The sequence below is a fragment of the Mixophyes fleayi genome, chromosome 6 (assembly GCF_038048845.1).
Source record: "Mixophyes fleayi isolate aMixFle1 chromosome 6, aMixFle1.hap1, whole genome shotgun sequence".
NCBI classification, from domain to species: domain Eukaryota; kingdom Metazoa; phylum Chordata; class Amphibia; order Anura; family Limnodynastidae; genus Mixophyes; species Mixophyes fleayi.
In genome coordinates this window covers 91,094,942-91,119,072 of record NC_134407.1, presented here as the reverse complement: position 1 = coordinate 91,119,072, position 24,131 = coordinate 91,094,942, and the positions used below count along the sequence as shown (strand labels likewise).

Sequence of the window (24,131 nt, the reverse complement as noted above, 5' to 3'; positions counted from 1 at the left end):
TGGGTTCCTGAACATCTGATGCTGAAAGGGAAGGTTGTCCTTGCTCCTGCTAGCAGTGTGTTTTTAAAGGATAACACCCAGCAGTATGAAAACAACAACAAAAAGTCTGTCTCAGTAGAGATTGAGGAAATTGGTGCCTACCGAGTTGCAGGGATTCTCTTCTCAGTTCTGCCAAAGCAGCCTTTTTCCTTTATACAGGCAGTGTTTTGTCCTCAACAACATGTTGTCAGCAGAAGGAAGGAGAGCCTCACCTGGATATTTTTATTTTATGTTTGAGTTATCACATTGAACCCAAAACTGAAACTTTAGTCCCAAAATGGAACTTTTAGAGTTTGCAATGACAATACTTAAAGTTTAACACCACCAGAGTGTTTGTTTCTCTGGAATAAATAGTTTCATTGAGATCTTTTCTGTAACAGTAAAATCATAATGAACTTTTAAACCCATATGCTGATATGGATCCAGATATACTACTGTTGCAAGAACATGCCAATTGTCTATTACAGTTAATTACACCTAAATCTCCTGTTAATATTTCTAAACCTACCATGTTTCCAAAAATAATAATTTGATATGGTTTTATTAGTTTCAGGAAACTATTAGCACATTTTTCATAAGCCACCTTTTATGCGACTAAGCAGAGTTCTTACACATTAATAAATGGAGACTTACATCTTGTCTCCTATTGTAGCTTAATGGACCAGTTTCAAAATAATCTGTGAGAGCAGGGAGTTATCAGCCAACCAAAATGTATGGGATTCCAAAAATACTCTATTCCCAAACAGTCACATTCACAAAACAGCCACAGTTTAAGTTGTTTACCCATCAAACTTAACAGATGTATCGTAGTGTGTATATCCCACTTTAAGGTGTATATAATTGATCCTCCGTTTTAGTAGTATCAGTATCTGAATTCAATCCACTGCATTTTGCCAGTTCAGAATACACCACCACTTTACCATGGTTTGACTGAGTCCTACTGCAAGCTGCTGTTGTGATGAACTGCCCGTGGCCACGTAAAAGAAAGAGCTGTAAACAAAAACTGTTGAACAGGATGAATTGTTTTTGTTACTATGTTCCCTTGTTTGTATTTGGACTGCGCAATAACATTTGGAGCATGTGTCCCCTTTGTCTTGTGCTAACAGCCCCTGTATGTATTTAATGGCATGCCTGCATTTTGTGACCTGCATTTTGCCATATTTTATCCTCCCAGCAGTGTGTGTTTACTTTCCACATAATGGAATGGTAAGTGGAATATTGTTTTGCAACTATACAAATCACTTGTGAAAGACTTGCTGAGGAGAAAACAAATTGTAGCTCTAGAATATTTGTTCACCCACGTCAAGAATTGTGCCGAGGTTTTCAAGTTTATTAGTTCCTGCTTACCATGTCCCCTGAGGATACTTGTATGCCAAACACAAATTGAGATAAACATATATTATACAGTGAGATCATTAAAAGTCCCAGTCCAGGTTGAAATGTTGAAAAACAAATTAGTATTTTACCGCTGGGAAATTAAAAAAAAAATTGTCACTTAAATGAAACGTGCATTTAAAACAAGGCCAGAAATAAAATCCACACTTTAGCATGATATTGAAATCTTAAATAATACATGTATTTCAAGAACGCATTCTATTTATGTTTTGAAGTGTTGTAATTAACTTTCTAGTTCATGAGGTATGAACTCTAATATATTGATTCCCTTAACATAAAATTGTTTTGGAAGTCTTATTGAAAATAATAATCTTAATTATTATATGGATGTCTGTGCTATCCAATCACTTTACTGGGTTGCATATGATAGGTGTCAGCGGACTTTTTAAATTTCTAAAACAAAAAAAATATATATTTTTAGACTACCCTAAATGAACTAACAGTAAGCATTAAAGGGATACCCGGCGGGGCATGATAGCATTCATGTAATGCATTTTGGCTCCCATTACGTCACTTCTCAATTAACTTTTTTATATGCACTATCCTTTATCCTACCACTAGATGGCATACTGAGGCAAACATCTGTTTGTGCACTGGAAACCCCATTGAAATGAATGGAAAAGCTCCATAATAAATAAAAACGGGCAGTTTTCATGCTGCCTTCCCCCACCCACCTCTGAAACCCTCAACAAGGCAGACGTCTAGACAACCTGGGCTAGTTTTCAATAAAAGGGGGGAAATAAGCATGGAATAGCCAGCAGTACCCCACATTCCAGCCAATCACAAGACAAGCAGCAAGGTATTTCATGAACAATTGCTACATCTGTAAAGGGACCAAGATCACATTTAGGCATTTGTTCCAACTGGTTTACATTGCCACATACATAAAAGAGGTAATGTGTCTGCACTTACATAATGATTTTTTATGTGAAACACTCCTTGGCCTGTTAACATTTATTGAGTGGCACTACACAAAAGGGAGCATGCAGAAATTATGCAAGTCAGAAAACCCTTCTACTTATTCAAAACATTATGTAATTTACATCTGTAAATCCTAGCTTAATGAATAGCTGCATCATGGATATCGCAGCTTTTTATTGTTCCTCCTGTTCACAGCCTCGTTCTGCAGCCATTTTAATGTAAACAAGATTGTTCACCACTTTAGGTGGTAGTTCAGCTTTTTAACTCCATTTTATTCAAAATTTAAAAAATGTGAGCTCTAAATTTTTGTAATGCCAAACAATCATTTCAGCCTCATTCACACCTGCTTTTTTGTGCTTTCACACATTAATAAACACATGTAAAGTGCATTAAAAAAAGAACCAATAGTCAATTGTGCATTCCCACCATTGCGGTCTAAAATTTGATTGCCGCTTGCCCTCTTTCTCATGCAATAAAGCACGCTACCAGTATAATAGATTGCAAAAACGCACCATTAAAGCGCGCACTAGTTTTCAAGATTTTATTATAGCCATTTCCCATCGTATATGTTTCTGTGAGCACTGGATTAAATCTATACAAACATTGATACAACCAATGCTCAGCATATGCTGTAAATAACCTTGAAACACTAAGAAACAGAATACAACTAACACATATACTTAAAGTAAAAACAAAACCTTCAGTTTCCAAACTACATTAGGGTATTCAAATATCATGCTGATTCAATTAATTTATTTAGTAGAATTTCAGTTAGATTGTGCAGTAATTGATATGCAACATTTAATTTGTGATTAGCAAGCAGAGATTTCCATTTTTAACAAAAATTGAGCAGCTTGAGAAGAGATTTTTTTATGTATATTTCAAGATGGAGAAAGCACTCAATACATCAACATATGCAAAAGAAAAAAAATTCCACTTTGCAAGGTTCATAATAACAGTCTATTACTGTTACATAAAACTGGTCTGTTATGTTTAGAACATATGAAAGCTGGATTGAGGGTATAATCCTAAACTGAAGTTTTAATATAAACAATGCATATACAAAAAAATGCTCTTCTGACTGAAACGTCCGTTTCAGTCAAAAGTGCTGACTTTTCATCATAGGCACACATTACATATTGTTTTCCAGTAATAAAAGTAAGTATAAGTGCAGTCTCAATAGTTGTTGCTCTGCAAAATAACCAGCACATGGCAGAAGTTAAAGCGTTTGTGGAAACTGTTCCTTTTCCGGTCCACAGCATATGAAGTGAACATTAAATGTTGCACATTTTCTCTATATTTAATAAAGTTGCAATTTTTTCTTTACCAATACAAAATTGCTTGTCCTAAACAACTAGAATAGTGATATTGCCACCGTTGCGGAGTAACTTTTTAAATGGTATGGATTTACAGTGATTTCTAAATTCAATCTGTTGCTTGAGTAAATACTTATTTTATGCTGAGGTAAAACATATGAAATAAATAGATCAATCTGTGAATGTATATTGTTCTTAAAGAAAGCATCAAGTATTGAGTAGAAATGTTTTATTTCCTTTTCCTATTCCATGGCAGCCCACACAATTCAGATAGTCTAGATAGGAAAAGTTAAACCCCACTGGAAGGTATATAAGGTGACTCCTCCATCTTGGTGTCTCCTGGGATGCTCCCTGCTACAACTGGGTAGCAGCAGCCTGTGCAGGTCTGGAGTCTGGTTAAGATGTCCCTGCGTGGCTAGTAGGTGCAAGCAGCATTCTACATTTCTGAACATATTTGGCTCTGATCAAACGGAATTCTGGCCTGCTGAACAGACCTCAATCCGGGGGACAAATGGCATCTCTGTACCAGCAGGATGTTGTATGTCTCTTGCTTTCTCCTTGGCTTTCCCATTTTTTTCCCCACATTCAGAGTGCTGGGCAGTTTGTAACCTCAGTGGGGCAGTACGCTCCTGTGAACACTGGTGCTTTACATGTTATCGGCTGTAGGTTTTAGAAAGCGGCATGTTAAGGAGCAAAGAAGAGGAGGGGAGCCAAGGAATTTCTCACGTAGGGGTGTAGTGACACCTTGTGGTCATGATGCTCAGTTCCTGTTGTGGTTTGAACTTAAGACTCCAGTATACACATATCCTCTGAAATACCTGCACAGATGGACCAGGAGCCCACCCCAAAAAAGCTGAAGGACACACCAAGGAGAGTCCATAGTATGGGTGTTTTTGTTCAAGGTTGATTTAGTGTTTACAGTTAGTGAACTTTTTGTTTTTTTAAACAGTACCCTTATGGAACCTGTGCAAGGGAAAATAACCTGCAAGCTTAATAATCGTCAGAGAGGAGCATGTGACAGTCCGCTGCTTAAAGAATATGCAGGGGTTTTATGTGTGGCGTGTCCTTCTAAATAAGTGGGGGACAGAGTCATCAGAACAATTTAAGCAGTTTTTTCTCCTGGACGATGAAAGCAGTGAAGGAATCTTTGCCCCAAGAGTAAAGGTCAAAAAGGAATAAAACCCAGGTGCATGAGGATATGGAGGGTGAGAAACCCGGTCCATCTTCTGTATCAGTTAGCTTATTTATGGAGTCCGATTCTGTGGCAGATAGTGATGTGGAGATCAAAGGATTCTAGGATGTTTAATCTGAAAAAAAAAAAAAAGTTAATTTGATCCTCAAATATATCAATAAGTCTATCGGTATTGACTATTCACCTGCCCCGTTACTGCCCTCTTATCAGACCATCAAGTAAAAGACAGTGTCTTTCATATGCATTAAGCTCTAAAAGAGCTAGTGTATAAAGAGTGGCAAACCTTAGATAAAAGTCAGCATTGGTTTTATATGTGAATCTTCGCTGGATACTGTTGTTCTCTTTTCTCTTTGTCTTCAGCAATAGTGGAAAGGAGAGCTATTTGGCTACACCCATAGGCTGAAGACTGGCAATCAAAAAAATCCTGGCCACACTTCGTTTGAAGGTACATTTCTTTTGGTGAAAAGCTTGATGATGTGATGCAAAAGTCTGCTGTCGGTAGATCTAATCATCTACTGCAAGATAGGAGAGGAAGGTTTTTTTTCTCTCTCTCCTCTAGCCAGCAGTTTAAGAAATCTTGTACCTATATGGGAAACAGTATTCCAGGCAGTTTGATAACAGCGCTAGACAGTCCTTTCGGCCCTTTAGAGCAAAAAGAGGCAAACAAGGACAACAAAGAACACAATGACTGTCTTCAAATCCAACCTCTGTTTGTTCCTGTAGGGGACAGATTTGGCCACTTTGCCGAGGTTTGAAAACTCACCATGCTGAATCAGTGGGTGCAAGAAGTTGTCAGCAAAGACTTCAGGATAGCGCTTCTCATTTGGCTGCAAGGTGACAAGTTTGTCAGGTCTCGAGATCCATCTTCCTTCTTGGAGCAGCAGACTTTAGAAGACAGCCTTCAGAGTCTGTTGAAAGCAAAAGTTATTGCTCCAATTCCTGAAAGCCAGGAAGGCACAGCATTTTATTCAAAACTATTTCTAGTTGGGAAGTCGTCAAGAGGTTTCGGAACTGTTCTGGACTTGCTCAGCTGTTTCATACAAGCAAGACATTTCCAAATGCAGTCCGTCAACTCCATTCTCTGGGTAATAGAGGAAGGAGTCTTAACCTCAGTAGATCTGCAGGATACATATTTTCACATCACAATTGCTGTCCACCACCATCAATATGTAAGGTTCTTTATCCAAGGTGCTGCTGGTCCTTATGGCAGGTCTCAGAAGCAGGGCGTAATGTTGTGGCCATATCTAGAGGACCTCCTAGTTATAGCAAAATCGGAACGTGGTCCAAAGTATGACCTCTCTAATGGCCCGGTTTCTGTGGCAATGTGTCTGGGTAATCAATGTATCAAAGACTCATTTGGTACCCTCACAACAGCTCCAGTTCTTAGGAGTCCACATAGACATGGAAAGACGAGATGTACCTCTCCCAGAAAAGACTTATCAATATTCAATCTCTGTCAGACAATGTCCAGTCTCAAAGATAGGTTTCAGCAAGGACTTGTCTCCGGCTGCTTGGAATGTTTTCCTTCACCATAGGCATTCTTCTCTGGACAAGATGACGCATGCAAAACCTACAGTTGGATCTATTTGCCAAGTGGGGCCATACCCTAGGGTCTTTAAACGTTATGCTCAACCTTTCAAAGACCACAAGACAGTGTCTCAACTGATGGCAGCAGCCAAGTCTAGGGGATCAAGGCTTGATTCTTTCAGAACCAGAGTGGTTAATTCTTACAATAGATTCCAGTTCTGTAGTTTTGTGTGCAGTCCAACACTTTTTCAGTCTGACCCACAGTGCAATCATCTAAAGAGATTTTCCAACAGCAGAACAATAGTTGATTTTATAAACAAGCAAGGGGGCTCCAGGAGCAGATCAGTGATGTTGGAAGTGATTGCCCTGATGTCATGGGCAGAGAAATGTGAAATCGCTTTCGGACTTTTACATGGAAGGCAAAGTCAATATCGTAGCAGATTATCTAAGCAGATGTCAAATACAACCATGGGAGAGGGCCCCACATAAGGATGTGTTCCTCCTGTTTTGCCAGAAATTCAGGTTCCCCTGACATAGATCTTATGACGATGGCAATGACTGCCAAGGTGTCCCATTTTTATTTTCGTCCGAGATAAGGCTCAAACACCCTATCAGTACAGACTGGGATAGGTATTCCCTCCCTTTCTCTTCATTGCTCGCATACTGAGGAAGATCAGGAAAGAGGCAGTGAAAGTAATGGCAATCCTCCCCTTCTGGCCTCGCTATCCTTTGTTTACGGTGGGTTGGAGAATGCTTCGAGAACAACCGTGGCCACTGCCATACAGGCCAGATCTCCTACATCAAGGTCCAGTCCTTCATCCAAGCCCTGACTCCGTCTCTTCGACATGGAGATTGAGCGGGCACTTATGAGATGCAAAGGTGTCTCTGATGAAGTTATTGATATATTCTGACGAGAGAATGATTCTTCTAGCATCTCTAGAGTCTGGAAAAGATTTATCTTGTGGTCAAAAGACAGGATAAAGATTTCTGTATCATCCAACGTCCTGATGATTTTGTAATTCTTTAAAGGTGATTTTGATAAAGGACTGTCTCTTTTTACTCTGAAACAAATATCTGCTCTCATCGTTCTTCTTGATTTCAAGTTTGCATCTCAAAGTCTTATTTTTCATATTTTTTTTTTTTTTTTTTTTTAAACAGTAAAAATATTTTGTCCCAAGAATAAAAATGTTTTTGGCATCTTGGGATATCAACATTGTTTTGGATGCCTTGATTTTGGATCCATTTGAACCACTGCAAGACATTCCTCTCAAGTGGCTCACCCTAAAAGTATTGTATTTAGTGGCAATCACATCAGCACATCAAGTGGAGATCTGTATGCTTTGTGGTGTGAATAATCCTCCTTAAACATCTATATGGATAGAGTATTCTTAAGGTCTAATTCAACTTATTTGCCGAAGGTGTTTTCTTTCTTCCATATCAATCAATAAATCTGCTGTCCTTCTATTTACATCCAACTAATGGAAAGAGAAGAACAGCTTCATACTCTATATATTTGGAGAGAGCAATATCTATTTATCTCTCCAGAACAAAAATACTCAGGAAAACAAAACTACTCTTTCTGCTTCCCAGAGGTTCCCGCAGAGGACGTGCTCCTTCAAAACCAAGGTGCATCAAGGACGTCATTGTACAGGCTTACAAGGGGAACGGGTGTGTAGTACATGAACTATTAAACACTCATCAATGAATAACAAAGCATTGGAATATTCATCAATACACACTTTTCCTAAACATTTGTTAATGTTTCCTCTGCTGCTGATGAGCAGTTTGGGAGAAGAATTCTCCAATAAGTTGTTAAATAAAATTAATTTATGCAGTATCTGTTTTATTGATTATTTTACCACCCTGCTATTTATAATGCTTTTGTACATCCCATTTTGTGGGCTGCCACAGAGTAGGAAAAGGAAAGTGCAGAAATATACTCGTATACCGTTCATTTCCTTTCCTTGAAATACTCCACAGCAACCCTATGTTGCCCACCCATGAACAATGTTTACGTGTTTGTAGGGCAGCATGGAAAGTTTCTAAAGACACCAACATGGAGGAGGTTATTTACTTATATACCTTCCAGAGGTGTTTATTTTTTCCTGTCTACTCTCAACTGTATAGGTGTTAACCCATTGTGTGGGCTGCCATGGAGCATTTCAAGGAAAGGAAATTAACGGTAAGTATAATTCTCCACTTGCAGAAAGACGTGCTTTCATACAGTGAAAGAGGATGAATTCTCTTAGCTCAAATTTATTGTATATATCACTTTCTAGATCATATTTTGTAATTGCTCTGTCAAAACATTCTTCTATGCAACTATTGGTACAAGCAGAGAGAGAGGTGGATCGATAGAGAGAACATATTGAGGGAAATTTATAAAATTGGTGCTTTGTGAGTTACTTAATCATTATGTTGAAGTAGTAAGAAAAATGTCAAAACTTTTAAAATAACAAAAACATGAATACAATTTAAAGAACACTTTTTATTAACGTTTATTCTTTTTAGTGGCACTATCACATTATGAAAATACGAAAAATAAAAAAATTTGCCAGGTGCTGATTTTTGGACATGGACGCAGGCAGGTGGAGGACAATCATTGTGATGGCTATACCAAAGCCCACTGGGATTAAGCACTGCAAAGGATCTGACACCACTGCTTGATTAGTTAACCAGAAGTAGTGAATGTTTTAACCAGCTCAAAATGTAATCCTTTTATAGACGGAGAGATTTTAGGATCTATAGCAAACTTTCTCTAAGATGTATTGCAGAATAAATTTTTATGTGGTTTTTAATTTCCTTTTTCAAACATGAGCCAATCGGCAACATATGAGCACAATTTGACTGCACATGTGGGTGACCACATGGGACAAGTACCAGCTGTACAACGCTCAGCCCGATCACTTCTAGGTCACTTGGGGAAATATTGGGGACCAAATATACAGGCATACAGCAGCCATCATTCACCTGATTGATGGATTATTGTCAAGTAAAATCTTTTCTTTAAGGAAATACATGAGGCAATTAGGCTGAATGTGTGGCCAGCTATATTATCTGTGCAGTTTCACAAATAGAGTTACTGAAAGAATTAACAGGTTCTCTGTGGACAGTATGCTGCTAAGCCACCCCGGAAGGATAGTGTTATAAATATGGCAGTCTTTTAAGTGTGTGCGCTACTGATTGGATTTTAATAGAATGCATGGTATATACCATGGTAAATGAGACAACAATTTGCAAGTAGTTTGATCCCAAAGTGATACATTTATCTGAAGTTATCAAAAGCACATTATATCAAGTGAGTTCTGACTCTCTTTTAGGCTTTGATGAAAGATCCTTATGGACAGTTAAATATCGGCAGAAGAGAAATTGACCTTTCAAGATCAATTATAATTAAGTTATTTCTGGGAAATATTTTCCTTCATGTAGTAGTTTCACAAGTGGCATGTACTGTAAAACGATGGTGCTTGCATTGTTTCGAAGGTAGTTTGTGCAGAACTTTGGAAAAAAGCAGTCTGTGTTTGTGTTCTCACTTACCCTTATTGTGAGTGTATTAGTTCAGTGCTTGGGGGCCATATTTTCTTGGCAGACAATTTGAGAACTTGGATTTATTATTAATTATACCCTGATTTGTGCAATTGAACTTGTGCGTGCCTCTTTGGGGATAGCGCATGACTTTGATTATTGCATAACCAATTAGATATTCTTTGTGACCTAGATTTTCTCTCCCTTTGCAGTACAGGTGAAGAGTTTATGCCTTTTCTTCAAAGAAAAACACTTTTTAGGTTTAGTGGCACTTTTGTAAAATATTTTGTTACTACAGCATTGTTCTGCTGTAATTTTCCTAAGGAGAATCCAAAAGAGAAAACTGTTTGATAAATTTATTTGAATAGAGGAATTTCTGTACTGTGCCAGCCTTAAATAGACAGTGCTGTATGTGCTTCTCTGATGCCATTTGTCCTTGTCTCCCTGTCACCGCTTTCCCATTTGCCATTCGAAAGGAGTTGAGGAGTTAGTCCATTACTTCTCTGATAAAGCGTGGTATAGTACAATTTAAGATTTCTACCCATATACTGCTTTCCCCTATATGATGACATTACACTGTTGATATACAGAATTTCCTGCATGTTGCACGCACCAATATCTTGCATGCATCAGTGACCGTTCCCTTTTTGTTACTGTTAATGTTTTTTTGACTTGTTTTGTGTAAGCACTTTGTCATAGTTTTTGCTCACATACACTAAAGAATGGGAACATATCTGAACACACTTAATAATAAAACTTTCAAATCCTAATGCTTTATTGCAAAATTGTCTGTTGCTGGTCTGGTAAATAAATTGTCATCAGGTTCATGTTTTCTTTTGTGTATATTCAGAAAAATATGTGTGGACTACAAATATTTCAGAGACTGTATAATACGTTGTAAACTTAGGTCTTCCTCTCCTAGGTGCTTAGAACAACTACAATATATTTTACTTGGTCATTTTAGTTTATCTAGCTGCATTTTGCCATCTGCATGTGAAAGTTTGTCCACATGATATGTACACTTTCTTATTTAGTTATATACAAAACAAACTATTTCTTGCCCTTTGACCAGTTTCGCTAGCTGGATATTTTTGCAATTTTAATAGCACAGCTTTCAATCCATTAATGTTGGAGTAGTGGGACTGGTACAGTTTGTGAAATATAATAGCTCCACTGAAGTTAATGTATAGTTCTAATACAATGAAAATAAATAATCTTAATACTTTTTTTGTTTAGTGTAAACTTCCCACCACCTCAGTCTTTACTGACAGTGATGCATGTGACAATGAACATACTGATAAGTTTGCCTGGCACCTGCTCTGTCACAGACAAGCAGTCCATGGAGATAGGGTTTGATCACAATTGCAATCACTGTGATAAGCCTGTTGGTCAAGCCTATTGTCACATACAGTACTTGCCTGATTATGCCTCACATTCACTATTAACTGCTACCACCAAGATTTGGTTTCAAAGTGAAATGGCGTTTTAATAGCCAAGCTATATAGAACATGAATTCCTTAAGAACACAAACAAAACTTATTAAATGGGGAGTGCAGTATGACGAAAGTCACAATGCTAAAGGTATTGGAAGATCTAGTAAAATGACATGCAGTAAAATACAATTATGCAAACCAGTTTCTTCAAATAAGAATGAGAAATATAGGAACAGAAAAAAAACTGATATAATTTCTTCATCGCTCTAGCTGGGACAAGCAGAAATTATTTCTTTTTTTACACATTTATTCCTGCCCACTATTTTCTTCATGTGAGATAATTTAAGGAAGTCATGTGAGTGGCTAAATGGTCTTGTGCAAGACCATTTCTATAATTGATGATAATCTTTCTCTTGGGAACATACCAGTGTCATAATATTACATTCAATAAACAACTTGCACACAAATGTATACTAAACATGGGTAGGTTAGAGTCATGATTTAGGAAGATACTTGGTTACTACAGTTTCCCTATGCGCTAGCATTTGCGTTTGATATGTCATGGGCCTGTTTGCACTGATTATAATTACATACAGAGATATATGCAAGTTTGATGAACAATATTTCATAAATGTTTCCTTTTCCTGTAAGAAATGTAAGGACTTATTTGACCACAATAGGTCTTTGCATTTTCTGTGCTACAAAGCCTTATATTACATACTATTGGAGGAGACATTCAGTCTAAGCCTACAAAGAAAATCCTGTTTAGGCATGTTACAACAATTAATTTGAGTAATCATTATATTTATGGGTTATTTTTTAACCTGTGATTAGGCTATAACACCTATTAAGAAATAGCTATCATTTTGTGTTTAACACATCTCTTATTGCTTTCCTAGATCTGTATGCCCGTTTAAATAAAATCTGTGTTTATTGATATATTCTTTAGCTTTTAACTAGTGATGGCTGGTTATGGATATTTAGCTCTCTGCTTTCATTTTCAGTCTATCTCCCTGGAGCAAGCATTCTCTTCAGGCTTTCTGTAAAACCATTATAATAAGAACATGCTTGTTACTTTAGATCAGTGTTTTCCAAATCCATTCCTCAGGGCCCCCTAACAGTGCAGGTTTTCCAGGTCACATGTGACATAATTATACCACCTGTGGATTTTTACACTGTCAGTCAGTAATGAATACACCTGTGCTCCAGCAAAGAGATATGGAAAACATGCGCTGTTCAGGGCTCCCTGAGGACTGAATTTGAGAAGTTGTGTTTTAGACTATTGTGTGCGGAATCTGCTAGATTGGAAAATAAAACAGCTAGCTGGTCAATATGATGTAATAACCTGTTTACAAATAGGCTCAAATAAATAAGTTTGCCTGATTTATTGGAATATGTCTTGATATAAAGCTGTTAATTTTATACTGAATCAACAAAGTTTCCTCAAACTATGTGCAGTTGCATTCATATGCTCCAGTTTCTGTATCCAGCTTGATTGTAACCATTTTAAGACCTTTTTAATGTGTTTCAGACATCTCTGGAATGTTTGTTTCTTGTAGTGTTTTTTTTGTTTGTTTTTTGCTTTCCTGAATGATGTGCTTTGTCCCATTGGCAGGATTCTTAGCTTTAGGCCCATCAGTCCTGGCACAGAATAAGAATTAATACAAATTCAGTGTCTTTTGCATAATGTGATTTTCTCTGTATAATGGGACCTCTTCTGTACAATGCAGGCAGGTCATGCAGTGCCAACAGCACATCTGAGATCAGAGGAAGAAGGATGTGCTGTCCGTCAGCACCAGGTTTCCTTCCCTTCTCTGCAGAAAAGAGCTATGAGATTCCTGCTTGCTTCAGAATAGCAAGGCACAGAATAAAGTGGTCTATCTTGGCTCCACTTACACATGGAAACCCCTGAATTACACTACTCACTTTTAAAACTTGGTGGAAAACATGATCATCCAGGGGTCAGATTTGTTCTTATTGCGTGTAGTATTTATTGATCTTAAATTAACATGCCTGCTGTGTTATTACAGATTGTGGTCTTTCTTTAAATGTATGTTTAAATAATTACTAAGATTAGGGGTAATGTGCAGCCCCTTTGAAGGTTAGAAGGCTGTACATTTGGTCTAATTAAGTGTATGATTTTGTCCATCACTTTTATATTGTATGTAGACTTTTTCCCAAACATTTTTTAACAGCCAAATGTTTGTTTTCAGGTTACTAATAACCTCTATTAAATGATAACCACTTTTGTATGATTTAAGAAATCTGTCAAATGATCATTTTGAGGCAGTAAGCTGCATAATAAAGAGATGTGTTGAAATCTTATTCTATAGCTCACTTTGAGCTTGGAAATTCCCTGCTATGAGTGGCACTTGTGTTATCATGGCTTTCAGCAATCATGACTTAATATCCTGGTAGGGCATTAAAAAAAAAAAAAAACCCAAAAAAACCCCCCACAATATATTCATTACTGACTGACAGTGTAAAAATCCACAGGTGGTATAATTATGTCACCTGGAAAACCTGCACTATAGTTTAGTCTAGTTCCTTCATATAGAGAGCAGTTTTGCTAAAATGAAAGTAGTCAAATGAACTGGGCATTAAGGCATATTTTCTAACTTTGTTGAATCAATAATTAACTACTAGGGAGAAACCATGCACTTTCTACATGACCTTTTATCTGTCAGCACGGAAAATGGAGAAAATGAATGTTGGAAATTAAAGTCTGATTTTTGTATTTTGCCATATGCTTTTATACTGCCAAGGCATGTTATGGATATTTTTTGGTACTGTGCTTTAACACACCTGTTAATATATAAATGTTGTGTAGGGTCAAGCTCATTGAATAACCTGTTACTTAGGACTTCTTCTGACTAAGATAGACAATTTTACATATTGCTGTACATGTTTTTATTCTTCCTGTTGTGTTACGAAGTAGTATCATATCAATAAGTTCACTCACCAACTCTGAATCTACCTTCTTAGGATACGTTCTTTTATTCTGCTTTGATTGAGATTCTAGTCACTATACAAAAAATGAGGAAATAAGGCATGTCTGTGTGTCAATAACCCTTTATGGATGAGTTTGTTCTCCTTACTTTCAATTATATAGGAGATACTATTTTACTGTGCTGTAGGTTATATAAGCGATAATTCGTCCTCATACCATAAAGCATGAGACAGCAGGCCAATTACCTTTTTGCTGATCACAGACATTGGAGGTAGAGGTAGGGAAGCACACTACGTCCAGTTCCATAGAGAAACCATACCATAGCCAGAGTACCTTTATGCTTGTCATGGAAGTCTAAGTGACTTGTAATACCCTTTTAATTTTTAAACATTACAGAATATATTACACTAACGTTTTAATTTTAAAATGCTTAAATAATATTTTTGATATGTTGCTGTTGGGGGATAAATATATTTAAAATCATATGTGATTGAATAATTGTTAGATTATATACTTTGTTATTAGATCTGCTTTTCCAAAGGTGCCTTTGTCTGCCTATGTGTATGGGTAAGGTGGCAAGGTGGAAAAACACTGCCAACCAAGGACATAATAAATGCTACTCTCAAGCACCTGGGTGATTCATAAGCCTTTTAGGAGAATGGTCTATAGACAGATGACTCTAAAGTGGATCTTTTTGGATGATACGGGTCCCATTATGTCTAACATAAAGCAAATACAGAAACAGTCGAACATGGTGGTGGTAGTGTAATGGTGTAGGGACGCTTTGCAGCTTTAGGACCTGGATTATTTGCCATTGTTGAAGGAACCATACATTCTGCTCTGTACCAGAAAATGGTTAAGGAGAATACATCCATAAGCTGAATGTTTCCAAATGAAAGTAGTTCTAGCTAAAATTCCTCTGCAGAGATGTAAAAGACTAATTATAGGACTCGATTGGTTGCAGTTGCTGCATCTAAATATGGTACAACCAGCGATTAAGTGTAAGAAGGTGATTCCTTTTTTTCGTGTAGTGCCAATTGGTGTTTTAATCACTCTGGTTCCCTTTTGTAAGATTAGATTTTGTTTATAGATCTGAAAACATCCATTGTGACAAATACGATAGATGAAATCTGGAAGGGAGCTAATGATTTTTCACTGCACTTTATATAAAAAATAAAGTTAGCCTAAAACAATTAAAAAATTGCAAAAATGTGCTCAAAAAAGCTTACTATCTATATTACTTGTACAAGTTGGCCTATTTTATTTTGTATAAACTTAAATGTTAAATAGTTATGACTCATGCTACCGAATAACAATACATACCTAAATTAACATGAATTTAATATTGAGTGGTAAACATGCACATTGGTAGAGGTCTTTGTCTTGTATTATGTTGTAGCCGGTCTTATAGAGAATTCATTTGATATATCTGAGGTGGTTAGTTGTCACTATCATCCAGTGTACGTACATGTTAAATGTACCTATAAATGCTTTCTGATAATAATGTAAGCTACATTTTAGATTGCCTTGCAAACTGATCCAGGAAATAGCTGTCATATTCATAATTTCCTCATATTTGTTCCAGTTGTTGGTTAGTTTGGGCACTCTCTGTAATTCTCAAGAGGCAACATTTTTATTGTAACATTGTAGTTGCATACAGTATTATTAAACTCTTTATTAGTGCCTTTTATTCCACTTTCACCTCATCAGTGTATACCTGGCAAAGAGCAGGTCAACATAGAAGGGAGCTGCCCTGTTGGGAAATTAGTGACTTTATAGTCAAAAACTCTATTGAAGCTTGGCTATAGTAGATTTCTTTAAAAATTAGTACTGCTAGTTTTTTTTAGTGTAGTAAAATAAAATACATAATGTATAAGAAAGTAATGGATTATGTAAGATAAAGCAATGATAACAATCTGAAATATAGTAGTCCTTATTTAGTTTCAGTAACACTCAAGCAGTAGGTTTATTTATTTTTTTCCTTTGTTTTATTTTTGAATGTTGCTGCATTAGCATCCTTAATATTCAGCAAATTAAAAAATGTAAGGGATTGTTTATATTTAATTTGTCAGTTTTTATTCCAGGTTAAAATAGTGCCGCATCTGGATCTGCACATTAGCATGTCATATCAGCACTGGCTTGCTCCTCTGCATTTTTATATACAAGTATCAAGGAATTTCAAGGCTTTATTTAAATTATTTTAATATTGCTTATGCATGCAAGATAACAAAATCCTTTTTTATATATTGTCATAAATGTAAATGTATGCAGTGTTTTGCGACTATTCTTTAGCTTGCTGACTTGTATGAAAAATAGCTTCTACATTGGCATACCATGTTAAATAATTTTCTGAATGTCTCTCTTTGTGCAGCCTCAAATACTACAGTGTTCCATCAGCACCCCCAGTTCCACCGACCATACCTCGGGAAAATTAATAGCACATCGACATGCAGAGGTCCAAAATAAACCTCAAGAGCAAATTCAACATCCCTTTTCATGCAGTCACAAGGGAGGTCCTGGAGTCCTCTCCAAAGTCCCTGAAAATGAGCTCAGTGATCTGTTGAGCACGCGGTTGAAGATAGATGATGCAAATGACCACCCTAAAGACATTAAAGAAGAAGAGCACTGTAAAAGTTATGGACCACTTGATGATAACAAAAATTTAAGACCACAAGAATATACTTCTGACGTTTTACCACATTTTCCAGTTGATAGAAAAAAAGATGTCAATTCTAAAATAATTAAATCATCTACTGCATCAGTGCCTGTACAAATTCCCAGGCCAAAACCTTTACAGTTCTCAAAGCCGAAGATGCGCAATACCTTGGCACATCAAGAAATTACCAACTCTATTATCTCTTCAAACAGTTGCTCAAATTCTAAAGAGCTTCAGATGTTGACAGCAACTTCAAATGTTTCCTGTGTCCCATCACCAGATGGTTTACATACTGTGATACAAAAAAGCCAGCAACCAATACAGAATGACTGTTCACGTCAACCACCTAAACAAGTTCATTCTGATGCCATCTCTAACCATTTAGATCCATTGTGTTCTACAGTTAGTCGGACCCAATCATCTATTTCAATGGCAGGTGCAAAACCATTATCAGCCAACTTCTCAGAATTTGCTAGTAAAGGCAAGTTGCCGTCCGAAAGCTCTTTACCAACCCAGTCACATGTTCCAGCAGTTGAACCCTCTAAACCATCAAGCAGATTAATGCCCAAGGGTACCATGCTCAGACCGCCAAGTAATCTTACTTCTAAGCTTAAGAAGCCAAACGGTTCCACATCTGATGTACCGTCACCTAATGTATCAAGTGAAACTCAAAGATCTCCAGTAAAATCTTCGTTTTCAGTCATGCCCAGGCCACATACCTATAAAAAAGATATTCTGCATGAAACTGTTGAAAGCTCGCTCCCAAAAAGGCAATCACGTCTCCCACAACCAAAGGCACATTAAAAAAGCAGCAATAACACTTGTTTTGCATTAAAGGATTTTTGTTGAGAAAAAAACAGGAATGTAGAGAGGTTATTACTTTAATGCATACCCATTAGTGTTGTTGTATTTGTTAAGAAATGCAGAAAGGAGTGATTTTACTATTTTTTTTTATTTTTTTTTATAACATTACCTTGGTTTCAGTCCTGCCTGGGGAAAACCACTCCAGTTGTTATTTTTCTGTTAAGTTGTATTGCCTCGTGTTAAGGGCATATTTTACCTAGCTTGGTGGCCTTTTTATATTAAATTACTCATAACGGTGATCTGCATTAATCTGCTTTCGTTAACTGTTCAATTTTCTGTACTTGAATCCAATATCTTCTGTATTTCTAAAATATTTACAGCTTTTAATGTCTTTACTACTTAACCATTCAACAGTTAAAACTTTGCTTGCAGATTTCAGCCTTTTCCCAGCAATGCGTTATAACTACATAATGCAATACATAAGCCTACTTTATTCCATAGTGCAGATTTATATCATATATTTATAAGTAATGTATAGTTTACGGACAGTTGTACATTGTCTCTTTCCAATTTAAAATGCTATGCAAGTATATAACTTATTTAATTATTTCAGAATATATAATGTATTTATTGCATTAAGATTAGTGTTTTGCACATTACCTACCGTTTACTACATTTTTACCCTTAAATAATGAAATGTGTCCATGACTTGACGCAATTTACTGTACAAAACAGTTTGTGAAACATCAACTGTTTAAATCAAGTGGATTTACTTTAGTCCAACCATTGTTAAATGGACCAGTTTCTACAGTAAATTTTTCTGCTGGGTTCATCTACAAAATTTTTATTAAAGATGTGGGCCAAGAAACATTTCATCATTGTTTTGGGAGAGCATGGCAGCATAATCGTTAAAAAGAGTAACAAAAGACTGCTGGAAAATGTTTCCGCACAATAGAAAAATATAGATTTGTTTGAATAGTCAAGAATATAAATATTTAATTTTCTTGCATAGAAACGATTTACGTATTTCTTGATGGCATGGCAAACTGTATATGCTGATAGGAACAAGGTACCTGTAGCACAAGCAAGTGAAGATGCCACTTGGCAGGAGCAATACATCTGAACCACTTTGATCATATAGGGTGTACAGTAACAGACTGGCCCACTAAAACTGAAATGTGTATTTAAGTGACTGTTATTTAATTCTTTCAAAAACTGATTTTAGCACTTGAATTGCACATATGTTTCGTAATTGTCTATAAATCTTTTTTACCTTGGCTATAGCTGTGCTAATGGTTACTACTTTTGTTACAAACACATTGGAGCCTCTATCTCATTAGGTTGATGTTTTCAGTAAATCTGAGTAATGGGTTTATTTTTAAGCTTTTCTCACATGTATTCCCTGGAAGGTGACAGTAGAGATCGGATACAATACACAGGCCCTATTAGTTTAGGTTTACATGCCCATAAGCACCCAGTAGAACATTCTGTGATGGTGCTTTGGATTGAGAACTTCCAAAGTCCTGTGCTTTTAAGCAAATGCAAGATAACAAAGTAAATGATTTTAAAATGCATTACCTGAAATACAATATTTTTTACTACTATAGAAGGATAGGGGTTTATGTATACAATAGGCTTGTTCTTACAGGGTAACACAAGAGCCATAGTACTGGCACAATTATTGCATTTTTAAGCATGCTACTATGATATTTTAGTGGTGCTTATTTGACTTTTTGTCTTAATGGAAAGCATGACCTATCTGTCTGCTTTCTATAGATTTTACATTAGTTGCAATTTAGTTACAGCACTCGGCCCTACAAGACCTTTTCCCACTTTTTATTGCTATATGATCACTATAGTTTGGAGCACGTGGTGTAGTAAGTATTGTATTTGCTAATGCCAGTTAAAATCAACCAATTTTGTTTCCTAAACTTCCATTAAATAAATGGTAAGAGGTACGTTTAGTTAATACTTATGACATGACTGCTGATGGGTTATTACAGAACATATACGCAACAAATTTACAAACCTTTTCACACTTTAATAAAATTAACATGTTGGCCCATTTGATTTGATGAGCTAAAAATTTAATGAAAATTTGTGGTTACATTTACACTATAACGTGTGTAGAATGGAAGAATAATTGCCCCATAGCAAACATTGTTGTAATTACTGTTTCTGCTTGGCTTGTTAAAGTATGGCATCCTCTGGTGATACTGTTATTTTCATATTTCCCTTGACACTATTCATGAATGTGGCAGAGCACTAGGTAAACAGTTGTACGATAGCCATGTAATGAAGGTCCTGCACAAATCTGTGCAACTTCATTTCCAGATGTAAAAAGAATATCCGTAAAAAAACATGTAAGTCTAAAAGGTTTCCTTATTATTATGTCAAATAATTTCCCTATTTACATCCTGCACAATTTTTGCTTTAGAAGTTTACCATCTTTGCACCAGAGCTTGTGATTTTCATCTGTTGTGTTTTAATATAGAGACACAGATTAATTAACTGCACATTTTAGCCCTGGCCACACACAAACTTTTCCTTATATTTGTCTTATGAATATTATTATTACAATAGAACACAGGGAATGTCAAATATAGTGTGTGTATAAATAATGCACATATTAACAAAAAAATTAAGTTCTGGAAACAAAACTTTAGCTTGGCATAGAGGAGCCATTAATTTATTGAACCTTCATTGTAGATTTCAGTTGTAAAAATGTATTGGAAGCCTTGAAGTGTTAGCAGATAACATGACTTGCACATCCAATCCTTGGATGCCTCCTTTGACCAGGTATGATGTGCTGCTGCCTACTACCCTGTCAATTGTGATAAATATTAAGTTGTGGTTGGGGGGGTTTAACACCCTCTAAGCATCAATCACTTTAAGTTATAGTTTGCCTTCTGTGACACAGGCAACGTGGCTCTCCAGGCATTGAGGAACTAGGAAGTCAAGCCTCTGCCTAAGAGTGATCTGTAAGAAGTAAATGTCCAGTTTGATTTTCATGTATGTGGTGCATAATGAGCAGAGGCCATGTATGGAGTAATTATAAAAATATATTGGGCGGAAGTAAAATGTGAACAATCTGTTAGATCATCAGTGTGATCCATTAGCTTACATCTACTGTAGTATACACATTTACTAATTCACTGTCCTTTTAAGTGCATGGTATACCAGCCTGTTTTCAAGCATTATTGCTTTTGTAGCACTCATCATTCTGGTAATGGTTGAATTATTTACTGCAGTCATATATTTTATATGTTTGGGATTACATTTATAATATCAGTCTTGTGAAAAGGCTAATGAATATGAGATTTGGTAAAGGAAAGTGATACATGGTCCAGTGCCTTCATTTAGTCTACTGCCCAGTAGGCATTTATCGTGAAGTTTCTGGCACTGTTGCTTTTATAAGCTGCCTTTCTCTTATATGTCAGCCATGGTGACCCAGCTCCGAGTGCTTATAGGAAGTTGGCACAGAAGTATTCAATTAGTTGGTTTATTTCCCACCCATTTTAGGCTACTCTAGAAGCTACTGACATCATATTAAACTCTCTCGTATAATTGTGTGCAATATATTTAAAAGGAAAAAAGGTATGAATTACTGTCCTTTCTGTGTGTATAGAAGAACCAATAATAAATTAAGGTTATAAAAAGGAAACATTATGCACTTTAAATGAGCTTTACTGCTTGGAGTTGTGCCTAAAATCAATTTGCCTCCTATTGTTTGGCTTTCTTTCCATGTAAAGTAATAATAAAAATGTACTTGTTTTATAATTGCTGTGTCTAAATTATCTTTAAGGAAAAATAAATACCACACATCTTTGTAGCAGGTCTGTCTTTTTGGTGTACTGTTGGTTTGTTTTGTGACTCCTATTTATTTGTATATATCATTTCTCCATAAGAATGTATACATTTAAAATACTGCTTCTCTAAAACACTTGGGGTAGATTTGCTAAACCCACTAAAAGTAAAAATGGAGTTGTTGACTGTGGCAACCAATCATATTCTACCTATCATTTTTTTTAGAATACACTAGATAAAAAGGATTGGTTGATATGGGCAACATCACTAGTTTTTCTTTTTAGAAGGCTTGGTAGATCTACTGCTTAATGTCACGTGCCATTTAGTGCCTACATGTTGTGCACAAACTTTTCTCCTATACATGTAACATCCCTTGAACCACTTCTCAACTATTCCATGCAGACATTTTCCCCAAGGCTGCTCCAGTTCTTCTCACGGTTCCTGCCAAATACTTACAAGTGTGAACAGGACAAATCACAAGTTGTAATCTTTTGTGGTTTGTGATTTGTCGTCGTCGTCCCCCCTCCCTCACTCACACACACCCTATACTGCCATTTTAAATGGCAAAACGGTATTTATTTGCAGGACCAGAGGAAACCTGGGGAAAAACGGCGCATAGAGCAGCACATGGGGATTTGTCTTGGAGAAGAAGTTCAGTAAAATTTATCGAGTAGTAGATTGTTTTTTCTCTCAGTTTTTCCAAAAGTTAAACACACTTTTTGCACTATGTAAATGCCATTTTAGAATGTTCTTAATTGGAGGAGCAGGAACCAAAATGATCAAAATAAGAAAATAGCACAAGGTGATTAAAGTGAGCACCAGGTGCTGAATGCAAAAGCACACATTTGCTGTTGCAAGGCAAACCTGTAACATCACTGGGAATTTCATCAGTTTGTGGTATAACCTACAGAAGAGTATGATCAGAGGTCTAGATTAGATATCCATTACCACTAATCCATTAGATTCACCATGACCCTAGAATTTTTGTGCACAAGTATGTTGTACCCTTGATCACTGGTGTAATGCCATAAGGAGTAAATTAAATATAAAGCTAAAATGTACACCTTAGTTCCTTGGCTTATTGTTATAACAAATCTTGCAAAGAAGTACACATCATTGGTATCCCTATACTAGGGATAACTTGTTTCAGTTTTAGGATGAATATGTTGGGTTTTGCAATTCTGTAACTATTGGAAGAATAATAGAAGTGTATTTTTCCCTATTTTATTTGTTTGCTTATGTAACGCTTATTAAAAAAAATAGATATTTATTCTGAATTTCTTCCAGAAGAAAACAGAGTCCTGGAAAAAAAACAATATAAAATCCTATTTTGTAAACTACTCAAAAAATGTAAGTCCATTTGGCTCAAACACCTCAATGTAAAATTTTGCTCAGGCATTTTGGGGTGAGAATTTTGTGGTTTTGAAGTAGGTAAGGTACATCAGGGGTCTGATTGAATAGCAGGACAGTATGATTAAATTTACAGGGCTAACATTATTTGTGACAAGTTTAGTATTTGACCTGTAAAGGACCTTTGACAGGATGTTCATTTTTAGAATGTTGGTCCTCCCCAAGCCAGAGAATTTATGTCAAGCCCAATCGCCAAATAGCGAAGGATGCCACTTATCTGGGAAGGCTGACCACTTGATCTGGGGTTGAAATGTTTAAAGCAATTGTATTTAATATTGAAATTAGATAGCTTCCTAAAATTGTAATTTTGTTTACTTTCAATTACATTCAGGTGTAGCGCATCACAGCACAACTAAAACATAGTTAAACATAAATCGGTCACACTTTATAGCGCAGTACAAGACATGGCATATGATATGACATCCTACACTTTACATCAAGTAATGCACTATTAATTTTTCACTTAAGACAACTGTTCCATTAAAGATCAATATGTGTGAGGGGAATGTAGGGTATGAATGTAAGAATTGGTAATCACAGTGTTATGCACGTTTTGTCTCTATCCAATAATGATTGTTGAATCTCGATTTGTGTTTCCAAAGCACAAACTAATTTATTATCCAAAAGTAGCAGAATAATTCAAGCGAAATAAAATAAGTACAGCTGTTATTCATCGCAGGCGCTCTGGATCCAGTGAACAGTCATTCAGGTCTGAAGGCTGTGGTCAAGGAAGACTGGTCACTAAGCTCAGAGCTCCTGCTTATATGCAGTCAGAAATACAGTAAAACAATGCAGATGGTGTGGCTTGCTTCATTTGGTCTAGGCTTCAGGAAGGTCCAGTGTACTGTAGGTCATAGGCCAGTTCAAACCATAATATCCAAAGGTGGGGGTCATCTATCCAGGGGATGTGCTCCGACTTTCCCGCCAAGAGTCCAGTTTCAACTAGTCTATTAGCATTTTACAGTTGGTATCACTTTAAACATTTATTCCCTAACATCAATAACTAGTGTATGCAATGTGCGATCTCTTCGGCGAATGAACCGGACAGCTGCTGATGAATAGGGGATTAAAATGATCCTAAACATGACACAGTTCCTGCAACCTGAACCTTGAGTTTCATTAGCATGCATATAACTTATAATATTAATCATAAATA

General features: G+C 36.4%; 1 protein-coding gene across 4 annotated transcripts in view; it reads left to right on the top strand.

The window, feature by feature from the left end:
- The window catches only part of CCSER2 (coiled-coil serine rich protein 2), a 94,720-nt gene extending 73,117 nt beyond the window's left edge, over nt 1-21,603 (top strand). For 3 of the 4 annotated variants that reach the window (XM_075217031.1, XM_075217029.1, XM_075217030.1), the window contains exon 10: nt 16,670-21,603. In XM_075217031.1, the coding sequence (XP_075073132.1) occupies nt 16,670-17,758 (1,089 nt within the window). In that variant the 3' untranslated portion in view covers nt 17,759-21,603. The remainder of the gene's footprint in view (nt 1-16,669) is intronic. The other variant, XM_075217032.1, reaches the window with a different exon arrangement.
- Nucleotides 21,604-24,131: the final 2,528 nt, after the last annotated feature.